Raw genomic sequence first — 21,523 nt, 5'->3', positions numbered from 1 at the left:
GAGGCAGAAGTTTGCTTTCTGTGAGTGAAGGACATGCCCATCCACCTCCCCCTGAGCAGAGACTGCCTGAACATTTCTCTTTCTGTTGTTGAGCAACAGTGAAGAGTTTAAGGTTCAAGTCAAACCAGTGATATGAAGTGTTTTTGTCTCTGACAAATAAAGTGTAAACCAGTTGACTTTAAGCTCATAATATATGACAAAAACAATTCTAACAAGAACATATACACAAACTGCACTGTTTTATTTATTTCTTGGACTCCCTAAGGCCCTGCACTGCTAAGAAAGTGATTTCCAAAAAAGTCATGTTAACTCTTAGAGCAGCATTTCTGTATCTTATGTAATAATTGTTTAATGTACATGATTCCCAGTCTCCCAGTGTCTGTTCAGGTGCTTATTGCACCATTTGTTAGAAACCATGTTACAGGAACTGCAGGGAATAGTGTGATGGATGTCAAGATACTCTAGTCATTGAAATATACTGCATAGCATGGGGAAAAAGAAAAAAAAGGAGCATATTTTGAGAACACACTTAAATTTTCAGCTCTGCTACAGTGTTTGTGAATAGTTGAAAGTCAATCACAGAATTGTTCCATTCATAGGCTGCAAAATGCCAAGGGCCATGGGACCCTGGAAATGTGTGTGAGGTAAATATCTTCTCACAAGCTCTGCTGGGACCTCAGCAGTCTTGAAGTAACAGTTCTGTAGTTCTGACAGCCTACATCATTGACAGCTTTGAGACAGATCAGTATGTTATAAGCTACCCTACTTTATGTGTTGAAAGCAACACAAAACATGCTCCCAGATGCTGAATCCTTCCACTAATCACAAACTACAAATCAGAATCTTCTCTTCATGTTGGTTTTTGCTTTTTTTTTTTTTCCTTTCCTGTTTATACTGAGAGGAAACTTATGTAATAAACTCTCTGGCAGATGCTACAACAACAGTAATTAGAGCAAATCTCAATTCTCAGTGGTGAGCCTGTAACAGAAATAGTAATTACCCAGCTCAGCACATTAAAAAGGGAAGTGGTAAATCCATCATCTTGCTTTTAAAGACAGTGCAAAAAAATAGGTATTTTTCAGGTGTGATTCATCTGCTCTGTTTTAAAGATCTCATGTGGAGTGTAATGTATATGAATACAAAGGGAGTCTGGTGTGACTAGCTCACATTTAGATCTCTGCAATGCAGCCTTGTACTTTGGGTCTGGGGAGCCTGATCCAACCACTACAGACACTGTGGAATGGGAGGATGGGTTCAGACACCTGCCAAATCAACACAGCATCATGCTGACCAACATTCCATGCAGGGAGCCTTGGAGCTCAGTCCGAGACATGCAAAAAGCCAAAATATCTCATGTTTAGCTCCTTGTTGCACCCAGGAAAGGAGAAATGGGAGAGAAAATAAGTTCCTTGCTGGGACCATTAGTTTTGTAATCCATTTTCATTGCTGCTTTGGAAACATTAATAGTTGTTGTATGTTTGCTGTGTAATCTGGTATTTCTAATAAACTTCTGAGTCTGTTGCAATCAAGGGTAAAAGTCAAGAGGCTGTTTTCAATCAGGTTGGACCTGTAAAATGTGCCCTTTATGGTGTATCACATCTTTTAAGCCACTATTTGACTCACTGGTCTTATTTTCCTCTCTCTCCCTTCTTTTGCAGATAAATTTTGTATTTCTATTTAACATAGTTAGGATTTTAATGACAAAGCTGAGAGCTTCAACCACTTCAGAAACAATACAGTACAGGTAAGTCAGCTGGTGCTCCTTGCTGTTTCTGGTGTTAACAAAGCACTGCCTTGCTGCCTTTTCCTTGTCTTTGTCTTTCCAGATTCCACTTCTGATCTCAGAGGGTGTCCTTCTTAACCTCTGAGCTCATATATTATGCACATAATATTTATTTTCTGGGGTGTCCATAAAAGAATGTCTGCATTATTTTTTTCTGTCCACTCAATTTCAATGTCCAAACAACACAAACAGTCTTGCTTTACAGGCACAGACACATGCACCACCATGGCCACCAACCTCTTACCTACTTCAGGCTTGCACATGCCCCAACACACACGTGAAAATCTCCCCTGTCAATGAAATCTGAAGGATTTGATCTCATGTGAGGGCATGAACTTTATCAATTTCTATATGTAGACAAGCATATGACACCTGGAGTGCTGCATCCAACTCTGGGGTTCCCAGCACAGGAAGGACATCAGCCTGTTGAAGTGAGTTCAGAGGAGGCCACCAAGATGATTAGAGGGCTAGAGCAGGTCCCCTATGAGGAAAGGCTGAGAGAATTGGGATTGTTCAGCCTGGAGAAGAGAAACCTGACCTTATTGCAGCTTTCCACTACCTGATCTAAAGGGGCCCTACAAGAGAGATGGAGAGGGTCTCTTTACAAGGGCCTGTAGTGACAGGACAAAAGGCAATGGCTTTAAACTGAGAGTAGGTTTAGATTGGACATCAGGAAGAAATTTTTTACTGTGAGGGTGGTGAGACACTGGAACAGGTTGCCCAGAGAAGCTGAGGATACCCCATCCCTGGAAGTGTTCAAGGTCAGGTTGGACGGGGCCCTGAGCAACCTGATCTAGTGGAAGGTGGCCCTGGCCATGGCAGGGGGGTTGGAACAAGATGATCTTTCAAGTACCTTCCAACCCAAACCATTCTAGGGTTCTATGATTCATGTATGCATACAGGTATTTAATGCTCCTTTTAAAGTGCAGGGATGGGAATGAGGAATGATTGTGCTCCTTCCCTTCAGCTGGTACCAGCATTAGTGTAACCAGTCAGTGGGCTGAATCACAAAACCGACCCTCAACTAATCATTACCTTTTTTTTGGAGTGGCTTCTCAGGTAGATCAGTTGTCTGAGCTGACTGTGCAACCTCACCAGCACTAGTATGACAAAAAGAAGACAGCCCAGAAGTTCAGCCCAGGGCAGCAGCAGAAGGAAGGTAGCCTGGCCCCTTCCAGCAGCAGTGCGGGCTTTGATCAGCTTAAGGAGTCTAAAAGCAAATTCTTAGAGATCAGCAGGTGCTGAGTGCCTTTCTCTTACCGTTTGCAGCCTCTTGCAAGGTGTTTGGAGCATTAAGGGACAGACAGCTCCTTAAAGTGGGAAACAGCACAGGTTTTGTAGCGTAAGATTGGTCACAATCCTCTAAATCATTTCTATATTAAATCTCAATGTACCAAGCAGAGGCCTGAATCTTGATGTCCTCAAATCAGCCTGCCCTTGACTTTGGAGGCAGTTTTACTGCACGAATGGGGGTTTGTTATTTTGCCTGATTCCTTCCTGTTATTCCTGTTTCCCTGGGGGTTTGGGCAAAGATGAAATTAGTGCAGTGGCCTGATGTTCAGAGCCACCTTTGCACATTTCCCTGAGAAATTATGGGAAAAAATCCCCTTTTTCACACTCAAACCTCATGCCATTAAACTAAAACTAGCACAAAAAAGCCCTGATTCAAATCTCAGTACATTTTTATCCCTTCTGCAGCTTGCAGTGAGCATCAGAGATACTAGATTCAGAGGCAGCCTAAAGTAACTACCTTCATTCTTGAACAGATGCCAGTGATCTTATCCTTGCTGCAGGGTCTGTGAGGAATCTGCTTTTTCACAGCCTGAATAGAAACTCTTAGAATTCCATCAGAGCCTGGGGCAAGCCTTGATGCTCTAAAGCCAAGCAGTCCAAGCATTTGTTAAGCAGGTATTAAATCATGTGGCAGCTACCTTAAGACTGTCACTCTGTGACACTGGCAATGTTTCTGTGCTCCCTTGCCTGTCTTTATCTACCCATTATGGCATTATAAAGAGATTTATAATGACTTAGCAAAATTGCAGTCTTTGTGTTTGTGCAGTATTTAGTGCAATGAGGTGCTGTTCTCAACTGACACCCCAAGACACTGTTCTAGCACCCATAGTAAAGATTGGCCCCTAATAATCCTATTAGTCATAATTTCTCCTTCGTTATGCACCACCTGCTTGTTATTTCTAAGACATCTCTACGCAGTTGAGTTGAGCATACAAATGCTGCAGAGAGAGAAAAAATCATTTACACTCCAAACACAATCAAACAGTGGACATAGGACAGGTCGGCACTGCATTTTTTTTTCCTGCTCTGGCTAGCAGCTAAATTGTGCACTGATCATATCTCCCTGAGGTATAAGGCATCATTCACCAAACCTGCAGAGAATCTCAAGGCTTCAGCCTAATGCAAGCCTCAATGATAGGAGAGAAACTGAAGAAAGAAGGAGTGTCAGGAAGAGATATAAATAAGGTTCCCATTCATCCCCTGGAGTTCAGAGCATGAGCACAAACAGCTGACTCGAAGGCAAAGGCTTTCCCAGAACACGTTGCTCTGAGTGGGCAGGCACTGGTCAGAAAGTGGAAGCTGTCACTATTTCCATGCTCCTCCTTTCCACCCCCAGCACAGTTGTTCTTTCTCGTGTTCACTTGTGTTTTCTGTTTCTTGCCCACAGGAAGGCAGTCAAGGCCACATTAGTTCTCCTGCCTCTGTTAGGCATCACCTATATGCTTTTCTTTGTCAACCCTGGTGAAGATGACATTTCCCAGATTGTTTTCATCTATTTCAATTCTTTCCTGCAGTCTTTTCAGGTAAGAGAGAAAATTTATAGCTTGTGTCAGGTACTTCTGAAAGGATCCTCAGTGCTTTTCAGTGATGAAACTTATGGCAAGACCAGCTTTGTTCATGCTTATGTCATGGATGTATTGGTATGTTATATGGAGTGGAGATCTCCTCTCAGGTGTGTCTTGGAGGGATTTGCCTCCCTTAGCATCAGCACTATGTTCAGTCTATAGCTACAGCTCTTCATCTGGGCTCCATCTAAAGTCAGTGGAGAGGGAGATGGTGTTTCATTCTAACTGTCTGAGAGAGGATGATGAATTACCCTCCCAAGGTACCTCTCTCTTCACAGTGGGCTGAGACTTAGACTAGATGTTGATAAAACAAAGGGAAACAACTACCCATCAGGTTCTCTAGACAAAGATTTCAGCTGTCTTGCCAAGCCTCTCACTCCAGCTCTCCTGCAATGGTGCATGCACTCAGCCATCAGATCATATGCCCCATCTCCTCCCTCCCCTGAATCTTGCAATGGTGCATGCACTCAGCCATCACATCATATGCCCCATCTCCTCCCTCCCCCGAATTTAACAGGTGTTCTGTCAGAATGTAAAATACAGTGGAACATAAGTAATTGCCCCAACTTTATGAATTTGGCACAAAACCAAAAGCAGCTGGAGACTTAGAATGATCTTTAGCCACACATCTGCCTAGGTGTCCCCTACAGCTTTACCTCTACTTGAAGACCTTCTTGAACTAGGATGGAAATATGTTTAACATTAGGAACATGTGACGTGATACCCATGATATCAATACAAATATACAGCTGTCATGCCAAGTCTAGGGTTATGGATTATAAAAGTTTTGAGGTTTGGGTTACTGTTTTTCCTGATTGCATGTTTATGTTAGAAACACAGAGCATCCCACCAGAAATCACAACTGACTATCCAAAATGAAAAACATCTCTTCTAATCTGTGAAGAAAGGAATCTTATCCATTATCGATGAAACAATCTACACTTTTCATTCCCTAAAATTAATTGTATTTTTTTATCTGCTGCTGCTCAGTGTCTCAAAAAATGCTGCATTTCTTGTTTCCTTGATAGTCTTATGAAGACATATGTAAGGAAAAAAACACAGGGATTCTGTCCTTTATGGTGACAATAATGGTGACAGTCCATTTCTAAAATCAAAACAGGGAGGATCCCACTCACAGGAATTCCAATCTTTTCAGTCATTACAGGAGTTTAGTTACTGCTGTTGACAGATTCCACAGAGCCATTCAACTCAGGTGAACTTAAGCAACCTGATGATACTCTTGCCCACACAAGACCATCTAAAGCCATTTGACACCCTCTGTAGTGCTTGAGACATCTACACAGAGCTGGCAGGCATGACATAGCACCTGTGAGGGGTCTGTGCCATTTTGGGAGCCAGATGGATGCTGTAGATATGCTTTACCCCAGCTGACAGTCAATTCCCTCTATCAGTGAAAGTGTTAAAATACTTATCTAATAATTAACGGCTTTCTATTCTTTCCAGGGTTTCTTTGTGTCAGTATTTTACTGCTTCTTGAATGGTGAGGTAAGTAATTAATTCTTGGAAGGTGGAACTTACTTGATTGCCTCATTATAGAGTCATGAGATGTTTTTACATGAGGTCATACCTCCATCAGTCTGTTGCTTTTGCAGAAGTCTCTGTTAATGTGCACCTGAACTTCCCAGGCCTCTTGGTAGGTGTCATTTGTTCTCAAAGCTTTACCAAATTCAGGTTATTACTTGGAAGGGCAGGGCAGAGGAAATGGAGTTTTCTCAGATTATAAAATTTTGGTTCCTCCTTTTAAGACTTTTTTGAAGCTTCTCATTAATTAAAAATATGATTTCTGGACATACCTAATAACTTCTGAGCTGGGCTCACATTAAGGATATGCTGCAGGTGAGCCATTTTTATAATGGGATTGCCATGTTGAGCTGAGTGAGTTAGTTTTTCTGTGTGGATATCTATCTCTGAGTGGTCAATGCCTGTTGCATTCAGGAAAGGGGCTGGGACAGGTGGTTGGTGTTCCTCAGAATTAATTTTAGGTATTAACGCATCAAATGTTTCACTAACGTCCCTCACTTCTACCCCAGACTGTGAGAGATGTAGATCTTTTCCCCTGCATATATTGCCAGTGTCTCACTTACCTGCATTTAAGTGTGTCATCTTTGTCCAGTTAAAATTTGTGTCTCTGCAGAAATTCCATGTCTTCATTATTCCTGCTATATTGGTATATTGTTTGTGCTGCTTCTTAATTTCATCATGGGCTATGGGAAAGAATGGCCATGGCTTCTCACCCAGCTGCTCTGCAGCACTTTCTGTGCTTCACACAATGGAGCACCAGCATTTTATTTTATTTTCTTTGTTTCCTCTCTTCCTCATTAATTCTGAGGTGATGTTACAAGAAGTAACACTGCCTTCTCAGGTTAGGCACATGTCACTGGCAGCAGAATGTTCTCGGTTCTCCTTCCAACTTTCCTTCCATAAATTCTCACCACTCCATTTGCCTCTCAATAAACAGGGAGGTTAAATCTTCCCCAAAAGTCCAGGCACCTTAACTGTGGGACTACAGTTACCTCAAGCTGTGTCAGGGGAGGTTTAGGCTGGACATTAGGAAAAGGTTCCTCACTCAGAGCACGGTTGGGCACTGGAACAGCTCCCCAGGGAAGTGGTCATGACACCAAGCCTGACAGAGCTCAAGAAGCATTTGGACATGATATGATTCTTGGGGATGTCCTGTGCAGGGCCAGTAGGTGGATTGATGATCCTTGTGGGTCCCTTCCAGCTCAGAATATTCTACGATTCTGTGATTCTCAGAACCTTGCCATACATCTGGGTTGTTTGTGAGCATACTTATGGGTTTTTGCTGCACAGTCTAATGAGATTTAAGGCACCAGAAGTCTGGCATGTCCCTTCAGTACTACTTGTCATATTTGTCAAGTTTGCACTATAAATGCAGAAGGAGAATCTTCCATGTAGGCAGAAGGCCTTCTCTTATGCCTTTTTTTCTTCTTTTTTCTTTTTTTTTCCACTGGTGTTACAGGGAACATCAGGGGCTGAAGCCCAGGTATGATTTCATAGTCAGTTAGGACTTTCTATCTTGCTAGTGCACTTCCATTTTTTGCACTTGGACTAGGACCAGTTGGCTGTTCATACCAGGTTTTCACTCTTTTGGCTGCTCTGGTATTCTTTCAGCTGTCTTTAGTGGGAGAAATATCCACTTCACTACAGCAGTCTGAAGTTGTCTGTCCAAAGCCACGAGCCAACTTCCCATCTCCTGTAACTGAAATGGGTTCAGACATAATCAAGCTTGTCAAAGGCAGGAAAATTTGCCTCATGTTCTTCTATGCCTGGATAAAATGATAACAATCTACTAGCGGATCTGGAATGAGTCCATAACTGATTTTCCAGCTATATCACACAGTGGGAATAGGAATTTCTGTGTGAGTCAGACCAAGGTTAAGACACCCAACTTGGGTGATGTAGGTAATCTTGATTCATTTCCCTAAACACAGATACCTAGTGAGCTTGATAGGCTAGAGAGTATCTGAAGCATCCACATGGGTCTTAACATACAATACAGGATCAACAAAAGTTTCACATCTTCTGACTGAGAAGTTGAAGCCAAGTGGGATGCAATGGGGCTTCTCAAATAGTTCTCTGTCACTAATTCAAGTCCTTCTATGCAATCTTTTTCTCATCAGCTTAGCCTTCAATAGGCACCTCCATTTACCCACCTGAACAACTCTAGTCTTTACTGACAGTATGGACTAGCTGTCCACTGAATGCCTAGACACTCTGCTCACATGTAGACACCCACAAATAGCTGAATCTTGAGTGAAGTGAGTGAGCCATATGTTTGATTTACATATAATGTGCAGCTTCCACTTGACTAACTAAACCATGGCAACTCCCTAACTACTTTTTCGAGGTGTAACATACAACCAAACCCCCCAAATATTGCATCATTGTCTATATCAAAACTGTGAAAAGACTTTGGACTCATCTTAATGTACTGTGGGAATGTTTTTTAAAGTATCATAAAGGTTTTAAAGAGTAAAATTTCCTCCACTGTTCTAATGTCAGCTTTGCACAGCTTGGAAACAAGTAGCAAATTCAGTGAATTTTCAGAGCTTTCTGGGTTTGTGATCATATTGTCCAGGAAGCAAATTTGCATCCTATAGTATACTATTATAAAAGCTCAGTTGCTCTGAGAGAGACATCCCTACTAGAAATGGTGATAGAGGTAATGGCACTCAATCCCCATGAGGTACCAGATTTTGCTCTACAAGGCAAAAATAGCCTGTGAGAAGCAGCCATTCAGTAGCCTGAAATCTTTTTAAATATCACCAAAGCCTTGTTGAGTTATTATCTCTTCAGTGATCCTGATATCCCTCTGTCTGTGATAGAGGGACTGACCTGGTATCTCAGAAGGTTTTAAATACTTCAAGTCTTCCAGTTAGCACAGAGTTGGGTTCTTTAAATGTATGTTATAGCCTATATCAGGTTACTCATGCCCCACAGTGCCAGGCCTGCTCTGAATGTTGACACAAGCAAAAATACCAGAAAATCCATTAATTTAAAGCTTTAATAATGCCATGATCTCAGCTGCATCTCTACCATTTCATATTTGATACATATGCCACTACATCCTTACAAACTGCCAGTAATTGTCTGTAGTAGAGCTCAGTAATTACGTATTGTCTTCAAAAGAAAAAAAACGTCCTTTGCAAGATCTTCAATGAGTGTTTCATGTCTGGGAGAATGAAGTACTTCAGCTTTTCTCAAGCAGACTTGCTCCTTCACAGTTTATATGTTTCCTTTTGCTACGAGTCTAAAAGCTACTGCTTTTAGTGAAAGACAGAGGAAACACCATTGTGGGTCCCCTAAATGTGAAGGAATGGCTATAGAGATGTTCTACAGGCTAGGGAGCCTCATAAAAATTTCTAGGTAATCTGGTTAGACTACAGATTTGGGTTTTTTCCTAAGGCTTGGTGTGTCATTGTATTGAGTTTTCTCAGCAGGACACACTGGCTCTGGTATTTACAAGCCAGCCAGATACTGCATGTGCTTTCTTGTCTAGAAATCATGGGGAAGTGCTGGAAAGTATTTTTGAGAAAGAAGGAGAGTGACAGGAAATAAAGGAACTCCTGTAGGGACAGACATGTTGTTGTTTTCATCAGCCATTGAGGGACACGTGCAAAATTCCTTCCCCTGTCAGGACTGGAATTGGATACAGCCATAGCATAATCATGCTAGATTTAAATGTTCTCAGAAGAAGGAGAAACTACAACTAACCCCAGTCTTTTTTGAGGAAAAGAAATTGTGCAATGAATTTATTGCCTGTGTTGTTGAAGTGCCTGTACATGTTGCAGTGAAATGTTAAGAGGCTATTTCTCAATCTGTTTGATGAGAAAATCACTTGGTTTGGGGACAAGAGTAGCACTGATAGCAGTTACTGGAATCTGAGCAAATGCTAGAAGGATTACTTAAAGCTGCATTTTGATAGAGTCACAGGAAACACAGCCCTGTGTCATGACAAACCTGCATGAATTAAAAATAAAGAGGAAAAGTCTACTGACTCCTGATGCCCTTATGTTGTACCAGTCAGTCCAGTTACCACAATATCTGAGCATATCAGTCTGCGTAGGTTCAAAATTCTGTACAACTAAAACTGGGTTGAAAGATCAAAATCAGCTTTTGAAAACAGTCAAAATATGAGAGTATGTTCCTAAGAAGAGTTTGCCTACAGAATTGGCAAGAGTTGGACTCTATGATCCTTATGGGTCCTTTCCAACTTGAGATATTCTGGGATCCTATGATCCTATTCTATGAACTTGTCAAAGTTTCTGTCTTTTTGTCAGTGTTCTATCTGTGAAGTTTGGAAAATGAAGCAGAATAGAGGGGGTTTTTTTCTCTGTAATGTCTCATAGCTTCCCTTGATTTAAACAAACATCTGACTGACAATGGCACCTTGATAATACCTGATACCACCAAAAAAGCTCTGGGTCCTGATTTTACAGTGATTTGGTTTGACAGATCATTTGTGGCACCACTGAAGGGAAAAGGTGAAGTTATTAAATTGCAGTCCTTTCAAAGAATTTCAAATGAGGTGAGATTATTTCCTTATGTTTTGGAGTGGGCATTCGACCTGGGAATACAATCATCTTCCTTTCCCTTGTTTCCACAACACACAGTGTTTCACATAGTCCCTGGAGTAGCTTTGTTGGCTGCAGTGATAATTAAGCTTCTGGGACAGGTCTTGAGAGAGTGTGGGTCATTCAGGCCCCTCAACTGGACATATAAAATCATTAAATCAAGGAATTATTAAGGTTGGAAAAGACCTCTGAGATCATCGAGTTCAACAGTTAACCCAGCACTGCCAATCCCACTGCTAAACTGTATCCCCATCTACATGTTTTTTGAACACTTCCAGGAATGGTGTCTTTCCCTGGGCATCCTGTTCCAATGCCTGACAACGCTTTCAATGAAGAAATTTTCCCTAATAGCCAATATAAACTTCTCCTGGTGCAACTTGAGGTCATTTCCTCTTGTCCTGTCACTTGTAACTTGGAAGAAGAGGCCAACCCCCACTTTGCTACAACCTCCTTTAAGGCAGTTGTAGAGAGTGATAAGGTCTCCCTTGAGCCTCCTTTTCTTTAGGCTGAGCACCACCAGCTCCCTCAGCCACTCCTCATCAGGCTTATGCTCCAGATCCTACCCTAGCTCCATTGCCCTTCCCTCTTTCCAAGCCAACACCTTATACAGAAGTTGTTCCAGTAAAGCTAAGTAGAAGAAGCAATTTAGATACAAAGTTGGCAGATTTTTATGTTTTATTGCTTCCAGAAAGTTCTAAAGTTGTTTTGAACAAACTGTGTGCCATGGATGGGCACAAGAGGCCAATAGTATTTGACTCATACTGATTTGTCTAGAGACTTTATGGAAAAAGAGTTGCATTTTTGGGACACAGAAATTCTACTAGCACTAGAGGGCAAAAATATGCAAATTTAATTTAATCTGAGTGGAAAAGAGCATCTCTGGACTTCCAAGAAAATTGACAGTGAGAGGTTTCTAGGAATTTAAGTTGTTATGAAAACTGACATAATTAAAAATATGTATGCATTTACATTGAATGCCACTTAAAAAGAATGACTGCAGGTTGTGAACTTCATTTTCAATGACTGCAAAACTCAAGATGCTCCACAAACCTTTTTTCCGTCAGCTAACAAATCACAAGACTGAATTTAATGTAACAGTAAATTTAAAAGAAAAAAAATAGAAAGAAAAAGGTTTAAAATGGGGATTTTTTGGAACCAGGATAGGTAGCATTTATAAGAGCATGCAGTGGCAGGACAAAAAGGAATGACTTCAAAGTGAAAGAGAGTAGATTTAGATTAGATATTAGGAAAAAAATCTTTTCTGTGAGGGTGGTGAGGCACTGGCACAGGTTCCTCAGAGAAGCTGGGGCTGCCCCATCCCTGGAAGTGTTCAAGGCCAGGTTGGATGGGGCTTGGAGCAACCTGGTCTAGTGGAAAGTGTCCCTGCCCATGGTAGGGGGTTGGAACTAGATGATCTCTCAGGCTGCTTCCAACCCAGACCATGCTATGATTTTATGGCTTGAAACTGTGCTGAAGGAATGCATTTCCACAAAATACCTGTTGGACAATTTTTATTGCAGTTCAGTTTATTCCTTCAGTTCTTTAATATGCACCTTCTGCTTGCAGGCAGATGGATACAGTACTCCCATCATTTGTCTTCTATCTTTGATTCCAAATAGAGCATCTTCCCTGAATCTTCCCTCCAGTTCCCTCTCTGGTATGGTATCTACCTTCTCAGCCAGACCTTCTTGCTAGCGATGATTTTCTCCTGAGAGAACGTAAACTACATCAGAGAGAAAGGGGGAGAATCTGTAGTGTTTCATATTCCAAATACATCTTCCTGTGTGCTTGATTTCACATCTTCCTGTAGGGCTGTTTGTTGGAGCCTGGAGGGCAGGCTCCAACTCCTGCTACCTCAGCAAAGACATGATGGAAGTAAGAGGATAATGGAGGAAGACGAATCCATTCCTCCAGAGAACACTTAGCCTCTTTATTAGGTGCTTCATGTCATTTCCAATAACCACCACATCCTTCAGAGAGGTCTGTGGTCCTTGAAGACCTTACCAACCATAATGGGAGGTCATAAAACAGCCACAACATATCAGGGGCTTGTGAATAAAAGTCAGTGTGTGTCAGAACGGCCTACATTTATAAAGTGATGGTGCTTGATTGGGGGCAGTCTCCACTACAAAACTGAATGAAGGAAACAAGGGAAATCCTGATTAAACATGATGAAAAATCATAGTGAGGATGTTTAAGCACTAGAAGAAAGGCCCAGAGGTGTTTTGAGATCTCTGCCTTGTTTGTTTGTACTCAAAATGACTGGATAAGACCCTGACATAATTTCAAAACTGGATAAAACTACTATGCTGGGCATGCTCTGATCATGGCATTGGTCCCTTCCAACCTTAATTATTCTATAATTCATGAGTCCTATGTCCATAATAAGGTGGCTGTCTTTAATTTCTAACCATGTCCTAGAGGGATACATAACTAGCCAGTCCTGTGTCTGAAAATATCCTTTTAGAGCATGAATTCTTAGCTCAGGATCCATATTCTAGTATTAGATGGTCAATATTGATAATCATCTATGAATTAACATTTAAAATGGAAAGCAGTTAGTTGACTTGGAGAGAAACCATCATCAGAGTGGAATAGATCAGATGTAAATTATTCTCACAACAAGGAGCAAGGCAAGGATGAATATGTTTACCTTTTTGTGTGTTGACCCTTTACCCAACCACCATCTGTCTCTCAAAATCTGTTAAGCTCAAAGTGGCTTACTTTGGTCTGATCATCTTGGGAGGCTATTCATTAGAATTTCCAGCTCTGAATCACCATCAAAATGGTTAGTCATCCACCTGCCCATCAATCCAACCAGGTTTCACATTAATCATCTGAGCCCAAAGGGCATGCATTTAAGATTCCTTAAAATCACTGAATAAATATGAATATGGGGGTGGAGTAGAGGGCTAAGGTTTAATTCCATATGGTCTGAAGGTCCTTCCCTACCCCATCTTCTTTCTCATTATACTCCTGTTGGGAGCATGACTCCAGAGCACTCCACAAGAAAGTCACAGAGGCTTGAAGTGGGCTGATTCCATCCATGGCCTCCCTCTCTTGTGGTTAATTCTGGTCCATGTGGCCCAGAAAAAAAGGAGCAGCATTTCCTTCCACCTCAAAATGTGTGGCAAGTCCTTATAACTAGTCAGAATTGGTCTAGCTTCTTGTGCAGTTACATATGATAACAAAATTGGACTCTTGTGATCTCAAAAATTAACATCCTAGTCTGGCAGGTGCTGCAAAACTATTACCTGTTACCAGGTTGTGTGGAATTGCTACCAAAGGCTCTGGAAAAAGAGAGCTAAAAAAAAAAAAAAAAGAATTGCAGACCAAATTAAGCAGGATAACTTTTTATGGTGTAAATGAAACTTAGCAGTGTTACATAAATAGTGGTGTGATGTGGGCTGTCTGGGATTAAAAAGAGTTCATTTTTGTTTTCTTTGAGCCTTGCAAATTGTTTTGACTACATTCCTTCCTGACCTTAAAAGGATTAAATACTGATAATGGCATCTTTATTGAGATGTTTAGTTCAATATTTTGTCTGATGGTAACGTGATCATCTTTGGCCTGAGAGGTTGGGTCTACTTGGAGCCTTGTAAAGCCATACCAGTAAGGGTGAGGGAGAGCTGTAGGACATACATGTAGTTGTGAGGAGGGTCTTTTTACAGGAATGTGTAGTCACAGGACAAGGGGAAATGGATTCAAACTGAAAAAGAGGAGGTTTAGATTAGATATTAGGAAAAAGTTCTTCACTGTGAGGGTGGTGAGGCACTGGCACATGTTGTCCAGAAAAGTTATGGGTGTCTCATTCCCAGAAGTGTTCAAGGCTAGGTGTGATGGAGCTCTAAGCAACCTGGTCAAGTGAAAGGTATCCTTGCCCATGGCAGGGGTTTGGAACTAGATGATCTTTAAGGTCTCTTCCAACCCAGACCATTCTTTGATTCTATGATGGTTGCTCAGAGGTGTATTTTATTTACAAAAAATAAAAATCAAGACTCACTCCTATCTCTCTGAGAAGCTTAGCATTCCACATCTGGAGATGCACAGATCTGTCAGTCCAGTGGTCTCTGTGCTTAGGCCACTCTCTTTGCTTCAAATCAGTTCTGTACTTAATCCCTCCAAAGATCTGCAGAGACTTGATTAATAGACCTCTTCACAGCATTTATCATTAAATCCAGCATTTGCTGTGCCTCCTCCCTTGAGGGACACCCTAACCCTCTGGAAAACTTTCAAGCTACCATGTAAGGCACCACCTCATGTTAGGTCTATTATGTAATGGATGGGATTTGTTCCCCTTAACATTAGACATCTAATACATATACATATGCAGTTAGACTGATCACATTGACCTTCATTTATGGGCAATGATTCACCAAATGAGGGTAGATTTCAACTGACCTACTTTAGTTGTCTCATTGATGAACTGTTGCCAGCACCTTATGGCCTTTTCTGTGTCTCTGCTGGATACAGGGAGAGGTCAGGAATTGAAAAACTGTGTGGAAGTGGATTTCACTGCAGGGTCAGACATGGTGAGACCAGTGTCCTGAAATTAAAACATCCACATAGCCAGTTCCCTTTTGCTGATCTGAACATTGCTTGAAAGTCCCTCTTGCTCATCTGTAGCTTACAATAAGGTTGAATTGGCCTTCATCAGCTTTCCACAATTTCCACCTCTGTACATAACCAAAGTTGTTTAAAGTCCAAAGTTATTCTCCAGTTACATCCAACTCCAGCATGAGGATCTGAAACATGACACAAAGGTGCTTAAGTGCAGGTGGAACTTGATGTATTTATCACTGAAACCTGTTTTCACAGAGCAAAAATCAGTCTTTTGCAAAGGCCACTGAGATTTATAAATCTTCTTCACTTATTCCATTTGCCTTCAGATCAGGTTTTCTGGGAATAAAAAATTGCATTTCAGCAAAGCAAGAACTTAATTTGGGTTGTGTAGTCACAGGTTACAGAACACCACAATTATCCTATAGTCAGAGACTACCTGCTGTCCCTCTGCCCCTCGCTTGTTGACACTTTCAGGTGAGAGATGTTCCCTGGGGATAGAGTATGTCAACATCCCAACAGTCTTAATTCCAGCTTCCATTACCACGACAGCTCATTTAATCCTTCTCTTCTTATCAGACACCTACATTACTACTATTCTATTTTAGCATTACTATGTTAAGCCCCAAGTGAATGGGCCCCTTTGTTCTAAGTGCTGTATAAAGTGGATCAAGCCTTGTTCCTCTCTGCTAATGAGACATGACATCTCTTCCAAAAGCTGACTTTTAATGTCACTGAAGGCTCTTTCTTCAGCTCATTTCTAATTGATGCAAGAAATCAGCCAGCAGACAGTGTCTAGCATAGGTAATAGCAGTACAAAGTTGATGTCTGTTGTATCAAAAGCAAACCTTCTCTGCATGTTTTCATCCTTCTCTCCATCTTTCATTCTTTTTGTTATTCTGTTGAGGAGGGGGAAGAGAAATTTTTAACAATGCTGTTTATCAGATGTGTTTTTAGAGATTTTCAGATGTGATCTGAAAGTTTGACAAGTCCTTGTTTAGGTGATCCAATCAGAAGAGAAAACTTATCACCCACAGGTTTCTTTCCATCACACAATCCTTTCTCTTGACTGTTCTAAAGCAGTGCCCACACTCTGTAGGCAGAAATACATTAGTAAATCTGATTTGACCACATCTTCAAAAACTGTGATTATTCACAGTACACAAAGGACAAAGATCTGAAAAGGGTAATTCTGAAAGTGGAATTATTTGCAAGAAAAAGACAGACCAAGGGTCAACACAGACACCTGAGTTCTTGGTCCTCTCAGGCAACTAAAGTTCCATAGATATGAGGCTGATAATTTGGATTCCCCATGCTCTTTCTTAAGCATTAACCACTGATGTCAGCTGGTAGGATCTTTGGGTTGTTACAGGCAAATGCTGGTAATTTCAGGTCATAGATGTGCTAATGCTGACTCCAGGACATGATCCAGACTCTACCAGTGCTTAATATATAAAGGCAATTGCTCTTATGAAGATTAACAACCAGATGTGAAGTTGCTATTTTGCAACTCCTGTTGCAGTGCATAATAGCTTTTTTTGGTGTCCTTTTTAACATCTTATAATAACAGTCACAGCCAGTGAGGTCAGTTTGATGAAACAGTGAAGGTCAGCAGTCCAGGCTGTTTGCTGCTGTAGCAGTACATGACTGAGTCAGACCATCCTGACTGTCTGTTTCAAATAACAGTTTCATTCAACTTATTTTGTAAACTGACCAGACCCCATCCTGAAACTAGTGGAGGCATCTTCTAGCTACTGCTTCGTAACAAGAGGCTCTTCCAGAAATCCCTTGCACTGTTGTTTAGCCACTTTATTCTTGTTCTCATCCCAAAATCATTCATGATGATCATGCTCTTCCTGGAAGTGCTGTCTCTTAATTTTAATTCTTCTTTCATTGGATGTCCTCTCTTCTCTTTCTCCAGTTCTATTCCCTCATATCCTTTGTTTAATAGGGGTCTGTGGGACCCCTATTGACCCCTATTAAGTGTAAAGAAATCATTTTATATGGAATCAAATCATTGATTCAAAATCAAAAGAAAGAAACCTAATGTGGCACCATTCTCATCTTTCAATATCTTTATCTACTTGTCTTGAATGTTGGATAAAGCAGCACAGATCACACATAATTGAGAAAATAACCAAAGAAAGATATATTCAGGTCCAGTTTGCCCAATTTCTGCCTTCTAGAAGGTCTCTGATAGAAAAACCACATTTCCAGGTTCAGGATTCTCCTGAAAAGGCACCGAAGGGGCAAAACTGGTTACCAGGCTAATACAAATCTGTGATGGAGTATATTCATGGACAAAGCTGGTGTTAGGAGGGAATTGTTTGGTGCCAGACCATAGCACTGCAGCGTTTCTAAGTATCAGTGCTACACACCACGAGTCTCTCCAAGTCCCTGAAGGCCCACCTAGAAATGGGAGGATTTAACACATCTGAGAAAGGAGTGTGATTTCCCTCTTCCTATGTTCTCCCTGTGAACATTTGTATGTTTCAATCATCAGACCATCATCCTGTTCATCTAGGGCACGTCATACTTACTGTGTGTGGTTTGGGTGGGAAATCCCTCTGCTACTAGAGTTCTTCAGTTCATTTGAGCACCCTTAGCACGTTGGAGCTGGTCTGAAGTGTGGTTGGGGAGCATGTGTTCCTCATCAGAGCACACCTGAAGCCAATCCCCAAGCTTTAAAAGAAATAGAGAAGAGCAGTGGCTGTGCAGCTTTGGAAAGGTTTTTTCCACTCCATATTCCCTGCAGTCCTGGTGGTGGTGATAGATATACTCAGGATGACTTCGATCTACCTCACTCAGGTGCTGATAGCTGAGAACATGTGTCAGCATGGGTTTCCCAGCCCCTGTGCAGTTGCTATAGCAGCTGATCCATGTTGAGGTCTAACCCGCAACAGCATCACTGCTATTAATACCCAAACTTTCCCTTATCGGTGGTAAAATGGTGCTAAGAGCAGTCCTTTACTTTTGAGGGATGCAGTGAAGATAAAGACATTAATGACTGAAAAATATTCAGGGTAAGATATTAATATTGTCTAAATTTAGCTACATTTATAATCCAGACATCTAAAATAGAGCTAGTTGTCTAGACTCACTTTATAACTAATGAAAGGAAATAGTTATTTTTCATTTGACCACAACATCTGGCCTGCTTTGGACACCTGCTTTAGGAGGAGGTGGATCATACCCTTTGACCATACTGGCTGGTTCTCTTTAGGTCAGGAAGAGAACTATGTGTCAGTAGCTGAGGTGTAATGTCTACATTATATTATTTATAGCCACACATTCTAAGCAAATGTGGTCTTGGCAAAGGAGGCCCTGCTTGATATAGAGGTTGTATGTAAAAATTCTCTTTTTTCCAAAGTACACCAGATTTCAGGTTGGCAGCAGATTGTCAACATCCTTTCCAAGTGTCGTGAATACAATTACTCATTGATTGTCCAAGAAGTCGGGTCCAGGTTCATCTCACCTAGTTTTGTAGGCATACCTAGCTGTCTGGGCAAGGGTTCTCAATTGTCTCTACAGTAAGCAGAGATCAACAAGAATATCCAGAGATTGGTCTAAATGCTTCTTTCCAGTTTCTGACTTTGATCCTTCTCTGCCAAGGATTTGGTTACAGTCTCTGTTAGGACTATCTCAAGCCTTCCTTTCCACTGTGTTTGAAGCTAGGATTCTATCATCAGTTTTGCTTAGATATTTGAGCTGCAGTTCCTGGGCACTCTCCATGCTCCATGCAAAATCTGTGCACTTAAGTTAGAGATTCAACTGTTCTATTTGTCAGCACCTGCTTGAGTATGTCCTTCTGTTGACTCTACACCAGTTCTCCACTGCCTGTATGAGGTGCTCACAGGGATTGGGTCAAGTCTGTCTGTGTTGTAGAACCAATGCTTAGTTAGATGATCTGTGATTCTTTATACACCAGGGAAGCAGGGGCAGCTGTAGCCCCTGTGGTAGAACTCTCTAAGACCTCCACCAGGTCTACATGATGGAGGTAGACCTGATGAATAGTGCACCCATCTTGAGGGTTCAATTCAGTTGCATAAGTTTAGGCATTTATTGTCATTTCAAATGCTCTGGGGTATTTAAGACATCAGATATGAGACATGAGATAAGTGAAAGTCATGTTTTTCCTGGAGTGAAGCACCCAAGAGAATAGCAATGAACTAGATGCCTATGCTTAGGCAGCTGAATCCATCGCTGCATGTTTCAGTGCCTTGACCGTTATCATCACTTGTCTCAGCACTGTCTAGTGTCCCTTTACAGAGGAAACCTGAAATTCCATCTTCATGTTCTTTCCTCTTTTCTTCACCAGGTCCGTTCTGCTGCCAGGAAAAGATGGCACCGCTGGCAGGACCATCACTCCCTCCGAGTGCGTGTGGCGCGTGCCATGTCCATCCCCACGTCTCCGACACGGATCAGCTTCCATAGCATCAAACAGACCGCAGCTGTGTGACCTGCCCCACACAGACACAAAACCCGTGGCCTTCAGACTTCTTCTGTCTTCACTCTCCCCAAGCCTCTTTCTGCAAACTTTCTTCCTTTATCCTTTCAATGAGGTGTCCATCATATTTTTGTGGACTCTCATCTCCCATATCTGTGATGCTGCTTCAAGGCAACCAGGCAAAAGCCTTTTGGTGGTGGTGGTGGTGGTGAAACAGACTCGAAGAAGAAGCGGGTTCAACCCTGACTGCACCTTGTGGAAGTTCACAATACAAATTCTAAAACAGCACACTGGCAGGAACAATCAATTTTTTTCTCCTTTGTTTTTTTGGGTTGTCTTTCCCTTCCATTTTGTGGTGAACAAAGACTATTTTTAACATACTGCCCATCTCACCCTGTACATTGATTCCCAATGATTTCAACAGTTTGGTGTATAATAGCCCATCTCTTTCTTGTTTCTTTGTAAAAAGTTTCTTCTCTGCAGAACTGTCATTTGAGAACATGTGGCAGCAAGAAAAAAAAAAGCATCTGGAAGGCAGTGTGAAAAATCTGAGTTTACCTGCCTTCCTCATTTCTCCCTTTGACAGACTGGGAGTTGACCAGGGCATCGTTGGACTGTTTAACACAGGGCATTTTGCCTTGCAAGCACCATGCCCTGTTCATACACAGATTCTGCAAAGGACAGCAATACCTCTAGGTAGCTCTACAGAATATCCTTATTCCTCTTAGCCCCACGCTTTCGGCACAATGTAAGTAACCTTTGGAAAGTCTTTGGGTTTTTTCAGCTCAGAGGATCAGGATGGGGAAAGACAATAGAATGTGTTTTCTGGGTTCAAAAAGTACAAAAGGGAAGCACTGTAAAAATAATAATGAGAAGAGAATGTTTGTGTTATGAGGATAGTGCTACATGCTGCACAAAGATATCTATTGAGCATTTTGAACTAGAGCAGATGTATCTGCAAGGCTTTTTATGTGATGTTCAAAAATACTGTGTATTTTCAATAATAAACACTACTCTGGGTTGGTTTCAATAAAACCAGGCATCATTTTCTTTTCTCTGAAAAGGAAGAAGACACCTATCTTGAGAGTGGGTTTGTATCTAAGATCAGGGGGAAAAAGTCCTGTTCAACAATGAGCCAAGAAGAAGAATCACCTCATGATAAAATGTGAGCAAAAAGACATTGAAGTGCAAGAAGCATTGCCTCCCTTCTCAGCTCATGATGCTACACTGGATCCTTGTCCCTCTGCACTCCCTCTACTGTGGTTTGCCACAGCAGGAAGAAAAAAAAAGTGGTGTAATAAATTCTCCATCACCTGTATCTCACCAGTGCTGGAGTAATTTGCTCTTTCCATTTTATTAAGCTTATTCTGAATTTTCTTCAGATGGTTTATAGGATTTTCCAGCACAAGCTGAATTTAAATCTTGAGATATATATTGGTCTAGTTTTCAGGGGCTGGAAGACATCTTGGAAGACACTGATGTTAATCCCCTGCTTTTGGGGACACCCTGCACTCAGTCACATTCAACTTTGAGCTGATTGGCAATGCACAGGCAATTTAAATTAAGAACTTGAAATTTTGTAACTTTTCCCACTCCTAACTCTGACTGAGATTCATGTGCCTCAATGAGATAACCGAGGGAAGAGGTAGAAGGGAGATTTGAGATCTTAAGATTTGAGTGTCTGATGAGATTTCACCAAGTCAGTGCTTTTATTCATCACATGCATCACAATAGTGATGCCTCTGGCATTTTGTGTTTG

General features: G+C 41.5%; 1 protein-coding gene across 1 annotated transcript; it reads left to right on the top strand.

Moving 5' to 3' along the window:
- Window positions 1-1,652: 1,652 nt before the first annotated feature.
- Window positions 1,653-19,776, top strand: LOC103807895 (corticotropin-releasing factor receptor 2; the record flags this gene model as incomplete). Its single annotated transcript, XM_009080643.1, has 4 exons — window positions 1,653-1,744; window positions 4,464-4,599; window positions 6,106-6,147; window positions 19,636-19,776. Coding segments are annotated over 4 exons (411 nt in total), but the record flags the coding sequence as incomplete, so codon positions are not given.
- Between the last annotated feature and the right edge of the window lie 1,747 nt (window positions 19,777-21,523).

Source organism: Acanthisitta chloris, unplaced genomic scaffold (genome assembly GCF_000695815.1).
Source record: "Acanthisitta chloris isolate BGI_N310 unplaced genomic scaffold, ASM69581v1 scaffold7298, whole genome shotgun sequence".
Lineage (NCBI taxonomy): Eukaryota > Metazoa > Chordata > Aves > Passeriformes > Acanthisittidae > Acanthisitta > Acanthisitta chloris.
This window is presented reverse-complemented; position numbering and strand designations above follow the sequence as displayed.